Source organism: Salvelinus sp. IW2-2015, linkage group LG27 (assembly GCF_002910315.2).
Source record: "Salvelinus sp. IW2-2015 linkage group LG27, ASM291031v2, whole genome shotgun sequence".
Taxonomy (NCBI): domain Eukaryota; kingdom Metazoa; phylum Chordata; class Actinopteri; order Salmoniformes; family Salmonidae; genus Salvelinus; species Salvelinus sp. IW2-2015.
The window spans coordinates 31,802,790-31,816,140 of NC_036867.1; the positions used below are offsets into that span (position 1 = coordinate 31,802,790).

Sequence of the window (13,351 nt, forward strand, 5' to 3'; positions counted from 1 at the left end):
TCACATAGCTGCTCCCACAACAAACACAGCTGTCCCACAACAACCACGCTGCTCCCACAACAACCACAGCTGCTCAACAACTAACCAAGGTACTTCCAACAACAACCACAGCTGCTCCCACAACAACCACAGCTACTTCCACAAACAACCACAGCTTCTCCCACACAAACCACAGCTGCTCCCACAACAACCACAGCTGCTCCCACAACAAACCACAGCTGCTCCCACAAACAACCACCACTGCTCCCACAACACCCACAGCTGCTCCCAAACAACAACAAGCTGTCCCCACAACAAACAGCTGCACCCACAACAACCACAGTTTCTCCACCAACAACCACAGCTGCTCCCACAACACCACCGCTGCTCCCACAACAACGACAGCTGCTCCCACAACAACCACAGTTGATCAGCAACAACCATAGCTGCTACCACAACAACGGCAGCTACTTCCACAACAACCACAGATGCTACCACAACTACCACACCTGCTCCCACAACAACACAGCTGCTCCAACAACAACGACAGCAACTTCCACAACAACCACAGCTGCTCCCACAACAACCACAGCTGCTCCCACAACAACGACAGCTGCCCCAACAACAACCACAGTTGCTCCCACAACAACCACAGCTGCTCCCACAACAACCATAGCTGCTCCCACACCAACCACTGCTGCTCCACAACAACCACAGCTGCTCCCACAACAACCACCACTGCTCTAACAACAACCACAGTTGCTCCAACAACAACCACAGTTGCTCCACAACAACCACAGTTGCTCACACAACAACCACAGCTGCTCCAACAACAACCACAGCTACTTCCACAACAACCACAGCTGTTCCCACAACAACCACAGCTGCTCCCACAACAACCACAGCTGCTCCCACAACAACCACAGCTGCTCCCACAACAACCACCACTGCTCTAACAACAACCACAGTTTCTCCAACAACAACCACAGTTGCTCCATCAACAACGACAGCTACTTCCACAACAACCACAGCTGCTCCCACAACAACCACAGCTGCTCCTACAACAACCACAGCTGTCCCACAACATCACACTGCTTTAACAACAACCACAGCTGCTCCAACAACAACGCCAGCTACTTCCACAACAACAACAGCTGTCCCCACAACAACAACAGCTACACCCACAACAACCACAGTTGCTCCCACAACAACCACAGCTGCTCCCACAACCACGACAGCTACTTCCACAACAACAACAGCTGTCCCCACAACAACAACAGCTGCACCCACAACAACCACAGTTGCTCCAACAACAACGACAGCTACTTCCACAACAACCCAGCTGCTCCCAAAACAACCACAGCTGCTCCCACAACAACCACAGCTGCTCCACAAACACCACCACTGCTCCCACAACACACCAGCTGCTCCCACAACAACCACCACTGCTCTAACAACAACCACAGCTGCTCCCACAACAACCACAGCTGCTCTAACAACAAACCACAGCTGCTTCCTCAACAACCACATCTTCTCTCACAACCACCACAGCTTCTCCAACAACAACCACACTTTCTCCCACAACAACCACATCTGTTCTAACAACAGTCACAGCTTCTCCCACAACCAACACAGCTGTTCAACAAACAACCACAACTGCTCCCACACCAACCACAGCTGCTCACACAACAACCACAGCTGCTCCACAACAACCAACACATGCTCCCACAACAACCCCCACTGCTCCCACAACAAAACCACAGCTGCTCCCACAACCAACCACCACTGCCTAACAACAACCACAGCTGCTCTAACAACAACCACAGCTGCTCTAACAACAACCACAGCTGCTTCTTCAACAACCACATCTTCTCTCACAACCACCACAGCTTCTCCAACAACAACCACACTTTCTCCCACAACAACCACATCTGTTCTAACAACAGTCACAGCTTCTCCCACAACCAACACAGCTGTTCAACAAACAACCACAACTGCTCCCACACCAACCACAGCTGCTCACACAACAACCACAGCAGTTCCAAAGACAACTACAATTGGGGCTACAACAACCACAGCTACTCCAACAACAACCATAGCTGCTCCCACAACAACCACAGCTACTCCAATAATAACCACAGCTGCTCTTATCACAGTTACAACTGGTTCTTCAACCACTACCACAACACCTGCCCTTCCACCACCAAGGGTTAGGATGGACTTCAAATTGAATCAAAACTTCAAAGAAGATTTGAAAAATGTTTCTTCACCAGCATTCAAAGAATTAGCAAGTACTGTGGCTACAGCGGTAAATACTGTTTTACTTTCCCGTCTTTTAATACTGTTCATCTTCAGTTGTACAGTTGTCAGGTTCTTGTTACTGAGAGGTTAAACGGGCATTTCATCCCCCAAATAGGTTTTCATATTTGTCATTATGTCGGACACATTCCCTCTAATTGTTTATGTCAATGTTTCAGATCTCAAGATAAATTGCTAAAATTGCTTATATTACTTTTACAGCTGGACACAGTTTATCGAAACAAATATGGATCCAGTTTTAATCACACAGAGGTTCTAGGTTTCAGGTACGTAGTTATTCTTGAGTTTTTATTTTTATTTTGGGCCATTATTGGAATTAATTTAAAGATAATTGTATTCATCAATTATTTTAAAGGGAACTCACTATTTTGTGTAAGTGTTCATAATTGTCATAGCATTTAAATATGATTCTGCTTTACTGATATCAAATTAATTGTTTTTCATTTTGTTGTTTTCCAGGAAAGGTTCGATTGAGGTAAACGCTGTCCTGATATTTAACAATGACAGCTCAGTCCCTGAGTCCAGTGCAGTGGTTGCAACCTTGATAGAGAATGTCTCAAGCAACAGCTCTAATTTCTCTCTCCCAGTGAACACAACTTCTATCGTGGCAACAAGTACGACACCTTAATATTGTACATTCTAAATTACTTAGTATTTCCCTACACTCTCTCTACCTCATGTGTTTTAAAGACCAAGTATTCATACAGCTGCACTTCTTTATATGTCTGCATTTTACTGTCCTAAGTTTGAGTATATTCAATTAATTATCTTAATCTGGTCTCTATATTACTTAACTGTTTAACATTCTAAGAATATTATAACAACTGAAACAAATTCCTAGAAATGATTATTGATTGGACATTAAGTAATCTATTCTATCTTGTCATGTCACAACACAATTCTGATAGTTAACAGTYATCAGATGTTGTCGAAGCTGTGTGCAATGCTTAATGTTADTTTTTTCTTTAAGATCAATACATCTTTTTGTTATACACACATAATGATATCTGATGATTTGCTGTCTTGCAGGAGTTGTTTCAACCTCAGCTCCAACTACTACTTCTACTCCAGTTCCTCCAATATCAACACCATATACGGTCATGAACGCAACTTCGGCCCCCTCAAACAGGTCAACTACAACCATGGTTGTCAATGCAACATCGGATCATGTAACACAAAGCAATACAACTGCAACCCCATCATTGTCAACTTCCCCAGTAGTCAATGCAACAGCTCATCCAACTACCCCAGTAGTCAGCGCAACAGTTCCTCCAACTACTGCAGTAGTAAATACATCTTTATCTCCAACTGCCCGATTACCAACTAAGCCGGTAGCAACTGCCCCAGTACCAACTATCCAAGTACCAACTACAATGGCATCCCCTGCAACAGAGGCGCCACTGACCAGCCCAAAACTGTCACTCCGGTTCAGCCTGACATCTACCTTCAATAGCTCTCTGAGCAACAGCAGTTCACCAGAGTTCCTGGCATTGGCAAATCATGTGACTACACAGGTAACTTTAATTCAATTTAATACAGTGTCGTTAGTTGTTTGAAAGGCGTTTCACAAAATCATAATCATGATCATGATCATCGTCATGGTCATCTTCGTCAAAATTCATCATATGGCATCTTGATACCAGCCTTACATTATTGAATTGTTATTATAATATCACTTATTATTCTGTAAACATTCTGTAAAATTCTTTTTTTCAGCTGGATAATTTGTTCAAGGCTCAATTTGGAGCCAGATTCAATCGAACTGTTGTCAATAGTTTCCGGTGGGTACATAATTATCATCTGAATGACTTTGAAACAGTGTGGATGATGGAGAAAAATAACATTTCTACGAGTATTGTTATTTAGTATGCCTTGGGAGTGGGTTGTTACTGAAGCAACGCTTGCAAAATATCTTAACCTTTTTCTCATATTATTTTCAGGTCAGGGTCAATTGTGGTGGAGTCTACGTTGATATTCAACAACATCAGCTCAGTGCCTGACAATAGTCTGGTAGCACAAACTTTACAAACTGCCATTACTTCCAACACGTCTGGCCTGACCTTACCTATCAATTCATCCTCCATTGTGGTCACACGTAAGACAACTCACCAACACATCACTTTACTTATTCTCACACACTCAAAACACTAGATGGTGCAGAAAAGAGAGGGCTGCCTCGTTTCTAGTTCTTAGGAAACTTTGCAGTGTTTCGTTTTTTAATGTATTTTTTCTTACATTGTTAGCCTAGAAAATGTTATGTGTTATTTATTACAGCTGTGAAGCACTATTAGATATCAGAGCTATGGTACCTCACCAGCACTACCAGCATTACGACCAGCATTATGAGTATATTATTTGCTAATGTTCAGTCCCTGGATAACAACATTGACGAGATCAGGGCAAGGGTTTCTTTCCAGAGAGACATCAGGGATTGTAACATACTCTGTTTCACGGAGTTGGTCCAGCCATCTGCATTATCAGTTCATTGCACCTACAGTAATAAACATCTCTCCGGGAAGAAGAAGGACGGGGATGTATGTTTCATGATTAACAACAAATGATGTAATTGTGATAACATATAGGAACTCAAGTCCTTTTGTTCACCCGACCTAGAATACCTCACAATCAAATGTATATCCCCCCTCAAGCCGATACCACGACGGCCCTCAAGGGACTTCACTGGACTTTATGCAAACTGGAAACAATATTTCCTGAAGCTGCATTTATTTTAGCTGGAGATTTGAACAAAGCAAATTTGAGAATAAGGCTGCTTAAATTCTATCAGCATATTAACTGTAGTACTCATGCTGCTAAAACACTAGACCACTGTTACTCCAGCTTCCGGGATGCATACAAGGCCCTCCCCCGCCCTCCTTTCGGCAAATCTGACCACAACTCCATTTTGCTGCTCCCTTCCTATAGGCAGAAACTCAAACTGTTAGTACCCATGCTGAGGACTATTCAATGCTGGTCTGACCAATCGGAATCCACGCTTCAAGACTGTTTTGATCACGCGGACTGGGATATGTTCCCGGGTAGCTTCCGAGAATAATATGGACGAATTCACTGAAACGGTAACTGAGTTTATCAGGAAGTGTATAGGAACGTTGTACCCACTGTGACTATTAAAACCTACCCTAACCAGAGACCGTGGATAGATGGCAGCATTCGCTCAAAACAGAAAACARGAACCACCGCATTTAAACAAGGCAAGGTGACTGGGAATATGGAAGAATACAAATAGAGTAGTCATTCCCTCCACAAGGCAATCAAACAGGCAAAACGTCAGTATAGAGACAAAGTGGAATAGAGACAAAGTGGAATCGCAATTCAACTGCTCAGACACAAGACGTATGTGGCAGGGTCTACAGACAATCATGGACTACAAAAGGAAAACCAGCCATGTCGCGGACACCGACGTCTTGCTTATTGGTTACTAACACATTGCAATGAAGGGTCCCTAGTGGACTAAACCGACATGACGGCTTGGTAGACAATGGAAAGGGGTGGGGACAGATAAAAAGTGGAAAAGTCATAATGAGACACACTAAACACAGTTGATAACTAGGCTCATTAAAATGATAATACTTTTCACATGAACAGCCGCTCATTTGAAAAAGAATTGCAATATATATATTCACGCCTATATGTCTTGTTGTCTCTTTGTTGAAATCTTCGGTCTGTCTGCTGGAGAGTCGGTCGACAGAAATTCTCTGGCTGTGTCCACCAGAGATCAAAGTCTTTCATAGTTGTAGCTCTGTTATAATGGATATGTCAGACATACCAATGGTTGTTCGATAGGGAAATGTTCTCCAGAATGAATCTTTCAGAGTACCATTCGGTCGTTTGATTGTGAAATGTTCTCCTCTCGTCTTCGCTCGAGTTTCCTAGTCTATTTCACATATACAGCTGCAGACTGTGAATGTGTAGTCTTTAGTTTTGTAGTTTTGTAGATTTCCTAACCATTCATGACGTCTGGTTCAACACCGTCTGCCTGCTTGTTCTATAGAGTAGTTGCCATTTCAACGTGGGGACTCCCGTCCCTACGTTTTCTTGACTAATTGTATATTTTGTCACGAGTGGGTTTTATGCACTCGGGGGAAAAGGGTTCCCTCCTTTTGTTGTAATGTCTGTGCTTATGTGGGCGTGGCCACTGACTTGGTTAAGACTTCATATGAAAAACAATTCTCTAATTTAGAAGGCTAACATCACATTACATCTTCTAACAAATAGTTTCATATTTAATCATATCAGTTACCCAAAATGTGGGTGTGAAACTGACAACTGGGAAATATATACATTGAAAGAAACAGTTATGTTGTTATTCTGTCCTTCATGAGATCCCAAAACACAGCTGATCTGACACATCATCTCATATGTTTATAAAGGTATTCTATAATATTCTACCGTATCTTAGTCTATGCCACTCTGACATTGCTCACCCATATATTTATATATTCTTAATTCCATTCGTTACTTAGATTTGTGTGTTTTCGGGAATATGTTGTGAAATTGTTAGATATTACTTGTTAGATATTGCAGAAGCACAAGCATTTCTCTACGCACGCAGTAACATCTGCTAAACACGTGTATGTGACCAATAAAATTGTATTTGATTTGATTTATTGCAATATGTAAACATTGCATTGAATGTTGCAATTTTGCAGGTGCTACTACAATGACTAATGCAACCACCTCCGCTGCAACAACTGCTGCTCCAACTGCAGCTGTGACCACCACCACTCTGGCAGATGTCACCACGACTCCTCCAGCAGTGGCCAAAACCACCACCACCGCTGTTCCGGCAGCAGCCACCACCACTGTTGCACCAACTGGCCCTCCATCTTCTAGTGAAGGAACCCTGATTCTTCGGTTCAGTCTCAATCAAATGTTCACCTTGGATCTTGCCAACCCGTCCTCTTCAGCATTCAAGACTCTGGCTGGCAAAGTGGTCTTGGAGGTAAGTATCCAGATCCCTTTTCATCAATACACACCACACCAAAGAGACTGAGTAGGAGTGGGCATCCTATTGTTAGATAGAACCAAAGATTATTCAGTACGAAGATGTCGTACTCTGGGACCTCCCCATTGAGAACAATGTCCAGACTTTTTTTACGGTCTTCTTAGTGGACATGGGCCCTTGTACCTGCCTATCAGCTATTATGGGCAACAGAGAGTACAATGTGCACAACATGGGAAACATTTACAGTTTTACATGTCAGTAATCAAGTCATTAAGATATATAACTTTTAAATGCATAAATACAGCCAGTGTGATCCATTTTGCATCAAATGAAGCAAACAGAGCATCTTATGATGCAAAATGGATCATACCTGCTGTGTTTCTGTACTTTGAAGGTTAAATATCTTGAAAATGTAATTGCTGACATGCAAACATTATTATGTAATTGCAAACATTAAATGTTTGCAATTAATGCAAACATTAATGCAAACATTAATGCAAACATTAAATGTAATTGCTGACATGCAAACATAACATTAGGGATTATATCAACAATGGATTAACGAAACAAATACCAAAAGACAGTTTTTGAGTGGTGTTTTCCTAACTTTGAAATTTGACGTTGTTTAGCATGTCAGCATTCATGTATAGCATGACGCATTTTCCATTAATGGTTAAGGTTTTGGATAGGGTTAAAACAGTAAYTTTAGGCATTCATTCCGAAAGGTTAAGTTAACGGTTAATGTTTGGGATAGAGTTGAAACAAAAACATAAAAAACTAGTGTCTACAACTGATATTGAACATGCGACCTTTGAATCCGTTGTTATGGGATCATGGGATTTCCCGATGTCTTTACGACATGGACAGGCATCCAATTTCAAGGTCAATCGTGAGCAATCTGTCTGGGCTTTGTTCTATGACATCAAAGCGTTATTCATTATAATCCTCAACATCTCATATTTCAGAACACATCAAGTCCTCTTGATTTACACCATTCCCCTCTCTCAGACAAAAAAAAGCAAAAGCATCCCAATTAGCAGGAGGGTCTGGGGCACCTTCTTGTAACGCTTGGTGATTTGACTCCGAGTTCTGGCCCTGTTTAAGTTTTTATGCAAATTATGTTAAGCTTTGGTAATCATATTTTAATATTTCAATGCAGGTGAACAGGATTTTTTCTGTAACCCCAAGCTTCCTTCGTTCCATTGTCAACTCATTCAAGTAAGTATGAATTCTCATTACCGACTGACTTAAACACTTTGATGATGACAGTGATGATAGTGATTTCTGTGGGTTGTSCATTTTCTTTCCTAGGAATGGATCTGTAGTTACCAACATGACTCTCGTGTTCAAAAACAAATTTTCGGTTCCAAGCGCATGCAGCGCACAGGCAACTTTCACCATCAGTAACACCTCCCTGAACATCCTACCYGGCAGCGTCAATGTTGGTATGTATTAATCGTCACCATACAACTACACATCTGTATGAGCAAAGTCAACATTTGAACAGAAACATGAAAAGACAATCCACTTTCATCATTCACTGAACCATATCTCTATTTTTCCTACTTTTTCAGAGTCATCAGTCAATTCAGGAAGTGCTCCCCGACCCACTGCCTTCTGTCTGGCTTTCCTGCCTCTCACATTGGCACTGCTAATGMTACAGTTGCTGGCTAACTAATAGCCTGTGTCATAGCTCCTGTGGCATTGGTTTGACCAATGAATAGTTTTCCAGCTCTCATAGATTAAGGACCTGCTTTAGTAGAATAATGCACAATGGATTGTGCCTGTGTTAATTGGCAAAATAGATATGTATTTCATGTACATTCCCCCAAGTCCATACACAAACAAAAACACACCTAATTGTACTTTTTGATGTCAAGTATGATATTTGTGACATTCCTTAAGAATTCATATAGTTTTTTTCTGCTTATGAATATTAAATGCATATARCTTTTCTTTCAAGTAACTGTATTTATACTGAACCATATAGGCTCTCAAAGACATTACTTATTTATTTGCATCTTGCACACAGCAGCTTGCACATGTTTTATATGTTAGATTAATATGGAAAATAACTGAAAAATTAGAAAACCTTTCCTACATCATGTGACATCCAAATCATATTGTATACTTTTTTTGTGTGTTATTTGTAAAATGTATTAATAATAGATTTACAGTATGAGTTACCATGTGAGTAACAATTTACAAACCTGCACCCCAAATTATGTTGATAAACAGTAATCTTATATGTATACTGAACAAAAATATAAACACAACATGTAAAGTGTTAGTCCAATGTTTCATGAGCTGATATTTTAAGATCCCAGAAATGTGCCATAAGCAAAAAAAGCTTATTTTTCTCAAATGTTGTGCAAAAATTTGTTAGTGAGAATTTCTCCTTTGCCAAGATAATCCACCCCCCATAACAGATGTGGCATATGAACACTTTACATGTTGCATTTATACATTTGTTCAGTATACCTATCCATCTATTTATCTTTCTATTTATCATTAAATACACTTTTTGAATGAAACAATWAATAAATAAAAATTCTTTGAGAAAGTAGTGTTCCAATTTATAAACGCAGCAGAAAATGGTGACTTGCACTCAACATTGAAAAATACCAGCTCATATTCTGAGCGATACCATCCATATGAATAATACCAAGTTAGTTTAAAAAATGTGTGAGGTGTTGTTGCAATATGGTCATTCAAATTATACAATACGTAATGCAACATATGGAGTACAAAACTATATGGGGATATCAACAACAGCAGGGGAAAGTGTGTAGATAGATCCATTTGTCCAAGATGGGAAAATGCAAAGGAAGAAATGAGAAGCACATAGCATCATACACCGCTCACACACTGCATGAGCACTATACAGCTTCTGAGCACTAAAGATATAGATCTCTCTTATTCAAAACCAAAAACTCTATATATATATATTGAAAACCTCCATCAAGCTCCTTAATTAATGGCATGAAATTGTCTGTTTTTAAGTTTCATACTGTCCTTTAGTAGTATAAATCACTCCACAACATACGTTTTCTTCAAATGAAAATAAAGTTTAGTTTAGAAATCTCCTACAACGTTGTATGCTTGTTTTTGTAGAATGAAAAGTATATTTCTATATTATTACTAAGTAGCATAATATGGGGTGTAATGGATTATGATGAACATATATCAAAACTGTTGGGCAAATTGACGTTCAATGATGAGATCACCAATTCTCACCATCAGTAAACCCCTTGATCCTTGCCTCTTCCTCACACCCAAGAAAACTATATGGACAGAAAGGAGCAGAAGCTCTGAGCTGTCACATCAGGCCCATGTGTACAACTTCTAACGAGGCAATTGTAGCATCCTGTAGTGGAGCGGGTCGATAGCTTCAAGTTCCTCGAAGTCCACATCACTAAGGACRTTRCATGGTCCAAACTCATCAACACAGTTGTGAAGAGGGCATGAAAATGCCTCTTACCKCTCAGGAGGCTGATAAGATTTGGCACGGGCCCTCAGATCCTCAAAAAGTTAGAAAGCTGCACCACTGAGAGTATCTTGACTGGCTGCATCACCGTTTGGTATGGTAACTGCTTGGCATCCGACAGTAAAGGCACTAAAGAGGGTAATGCYTTAGGCCCAGTAGATCACTGGGGCCGAGTTTTCTTGACCTCTATAACAGGCGGTGTCAGAAGAAAGTTCTAACTGCCTGTAGCTCAGGACCTGAAGCAAGGATACAATATGCATATCCATTTGAAAGGAAACACTTGGACGTTTGTTTAAATGTGAAATTTATGTAGGAGAATATAACACATTAGAGCTGGTAAAAGACAGTGCAAACAAAAAAATATGCGTTTTCTATATTTTTTGAATTCCATCATCTTTGAGAAGCAAGAGAAAGGCCATACATTAAGACAGGAGCCTAGGTGTAATTTAGATGTTGTCCACAAGATGGCAGGGGTGTTTGTGTGCAACGTTTCAGACTGATCCAGTGAAGTATTACCTCACTACACAATATTTTGCATCAAGTCTGCCAGGAGATTGCTCAAATGTGCCGAATTGGTCAACTTATACATTTTCAAGTACATAACTATAGAGAACATATAAAAGTCCTATGGTAATAAAGGTTTTAAATTGACACACTCCCAGGAATGTCATACATGATGAATTATTAGCTTTACTACAGAAAATACACTAACCTTCACACATCTAGATGGCCGGGCGGGAAGGGTGTGGAGCCAGAGACAGCAGTGGGGTTTAACTGTACAGCCTAGTTCCTACATTTTAATATAAACATGAATTTTTTCAAACAAAACTACCCTACATTTTATCTCTGGGACCCTCGGGATGACAAATCAGAGCAAGATTACTGTATGGAAGTACGTTATTTACCTTCAGATGTGAATGTATCAAACCAGTTGCCTTGATAAAAGTGTTTTGTTGTTTTGCACTATCCTCAAACAATAGTATGGTCTTTTTTTCTGTAATAGCTACTGTAAATTGGACACTGCAGTTAGATTAAAAAGAATTTAAGCTTTCTGCCCATATAAGACATGTCCATGTTTCGGAAAGTTGGCTGTTGTACACAACGTTTTCTAGTCACATTATCGAATATTGAGCAACAATATAGGAACACCGATGCCGTAGAGGTTAAAATCCCCATTGGCCTCATGGTGAAATCCCTGAGCAGTTTCCTTCATCTACGGTAACTAGGTAAGAAAGGACGCATGTGTCTTTGTAGTGACTGGGTTTATCGATACCCAATCCAAAGCCTAATTAATAACTTCATCATGCTCAAAGGGATATTTTTTATATTCACACATCTACTAATCGTTGCCCTTCTTAAAAAAAATACCTATTTTTCTTGATATCCAATTGGCCTCATGGTGAAATCCCTGAGCAGTTTCCTTCATCTACGGTAGCATTGACATTAAAAAAGTTAAGGTGTTTAATGGCTGTGATAGGAGAAAACTGAGGGTGGATCAAGAACATTGTAGTTACTCCACACATACTAACTAATTGACAGAGTGAAAAGAAGGAAGGTCTTGTACAGAATAAATTGTTTTTCCAAAACATGCATCCTGTTAACAACAAGGCACTAAATTAATACTGCAAAAAATGTGGCAAAGCAATTCACTTTTTGTCCTGAATACAAAGTGTTATGTTTAGGGCAAATCCAATGCAACACATTATCGAGTATCACTCTCCATATTTTGAAGCATAGTGGTGGCTGCATCATGTTGATGGGTATTTGTTGTTAACTAGGCAAGTCTGTTTAAGAACAAGCTCTTAAGTTGCCTTGATACAAGTGTTTTGTTGTTTTGCACTATCCTCAAACAATAGTATGGTCTTTTTTCTGTATAGACTCTGTAAATTGGACACTGCAGTTAGATTAAAAAGAATTAAGCTTTCTGCCAATATAAGACATGTCCATGTTTCGGAAAGTTGGCTGTTGTACACAACGTTTTCTAGTCACATTATCGAATATTGAGCAACAATATAGGGACACCGATGGCGAGAGGTTTCGTGCCATGAATCATCACTGGAGGCTTCGTGCATGGATCATCACTGGAATAAGAGAGACACACAGGAGGCCTGGCTCTGGGAGCAGGCAGCACGGACTCACCAGGCTGGGGAGACATGCAGGAGGGTTAGATCTTAGCACAGGCACAGGACTCACCAGGCTGGGAGACATGCAGGAGGCCTTGTCCTTGGCGAGGCACTGGATACACTGGGACGTGGAGGCGCCACCGGAGGTCTGGAGCGTGGAGCTAGCACAGCTTGTCCTGGCTGGATAACCCCTGCAGCCCGGCAAGTGCGGGAAGCTGGAACAGGCCGCACTGGGCTGTGCTGGCGAACCGGGGACACCGTGCGTGGCGCTGGCGCAGGATAACCCGGGCCGAGGAGATACACCTGGGGCAGATGCGCTGAGCCGGCATCACTCCTCCTGGCTCGATGCCCACTCTAGCCCGGCCGATTGCGAGGAGTTGCGGTGTAGCGCACGGGCTATGAGTGCGCACTGGGACACCGTGTGCCCCCCCCCCCCACCCCAAGGGGAGGGGGCTGCTCTCTGGCTTCCTTGCCAGCCGT

The 13,351-nt window shown here is 41.3% G+C and overlaps 1 protein-coding gene across 1 annotated transcript; it reads left to right on the forward strand.

Annotated features, from left to right (window-relative positions):
- Positions 1–370: 370 nt before the first annotated feature.
- LOC111953343 (uncharacterized) lies at positions 371–9,413 on the forward strand. The gene is made up of 11 exons (XM_070435476.1): positions 371–746; positions 788–2,287; positions 2,500–2,564; positions 2,758–2,912; positions 3,328–3,812; positions 4,015–4,079; positions 4,239–4,393; positions 6,966–7,258; positions 8,421–8,479; positions 8,573–8,706; positions 8,836–9,413. The coding sequence occupies exons 1-11, from the start codon at positions 468–470 to the stop codon at positions 8,937–8,939; spliced, it is 3,294 nt and encodes a 1,097-aa protein (XP_070291577.1). The 5' UTR covers positions 371–467; the 3' UTR covers positions 8,940–9,413.
- Positions 9,414–13,351: the final 3,938 nt, after the last annotated feature.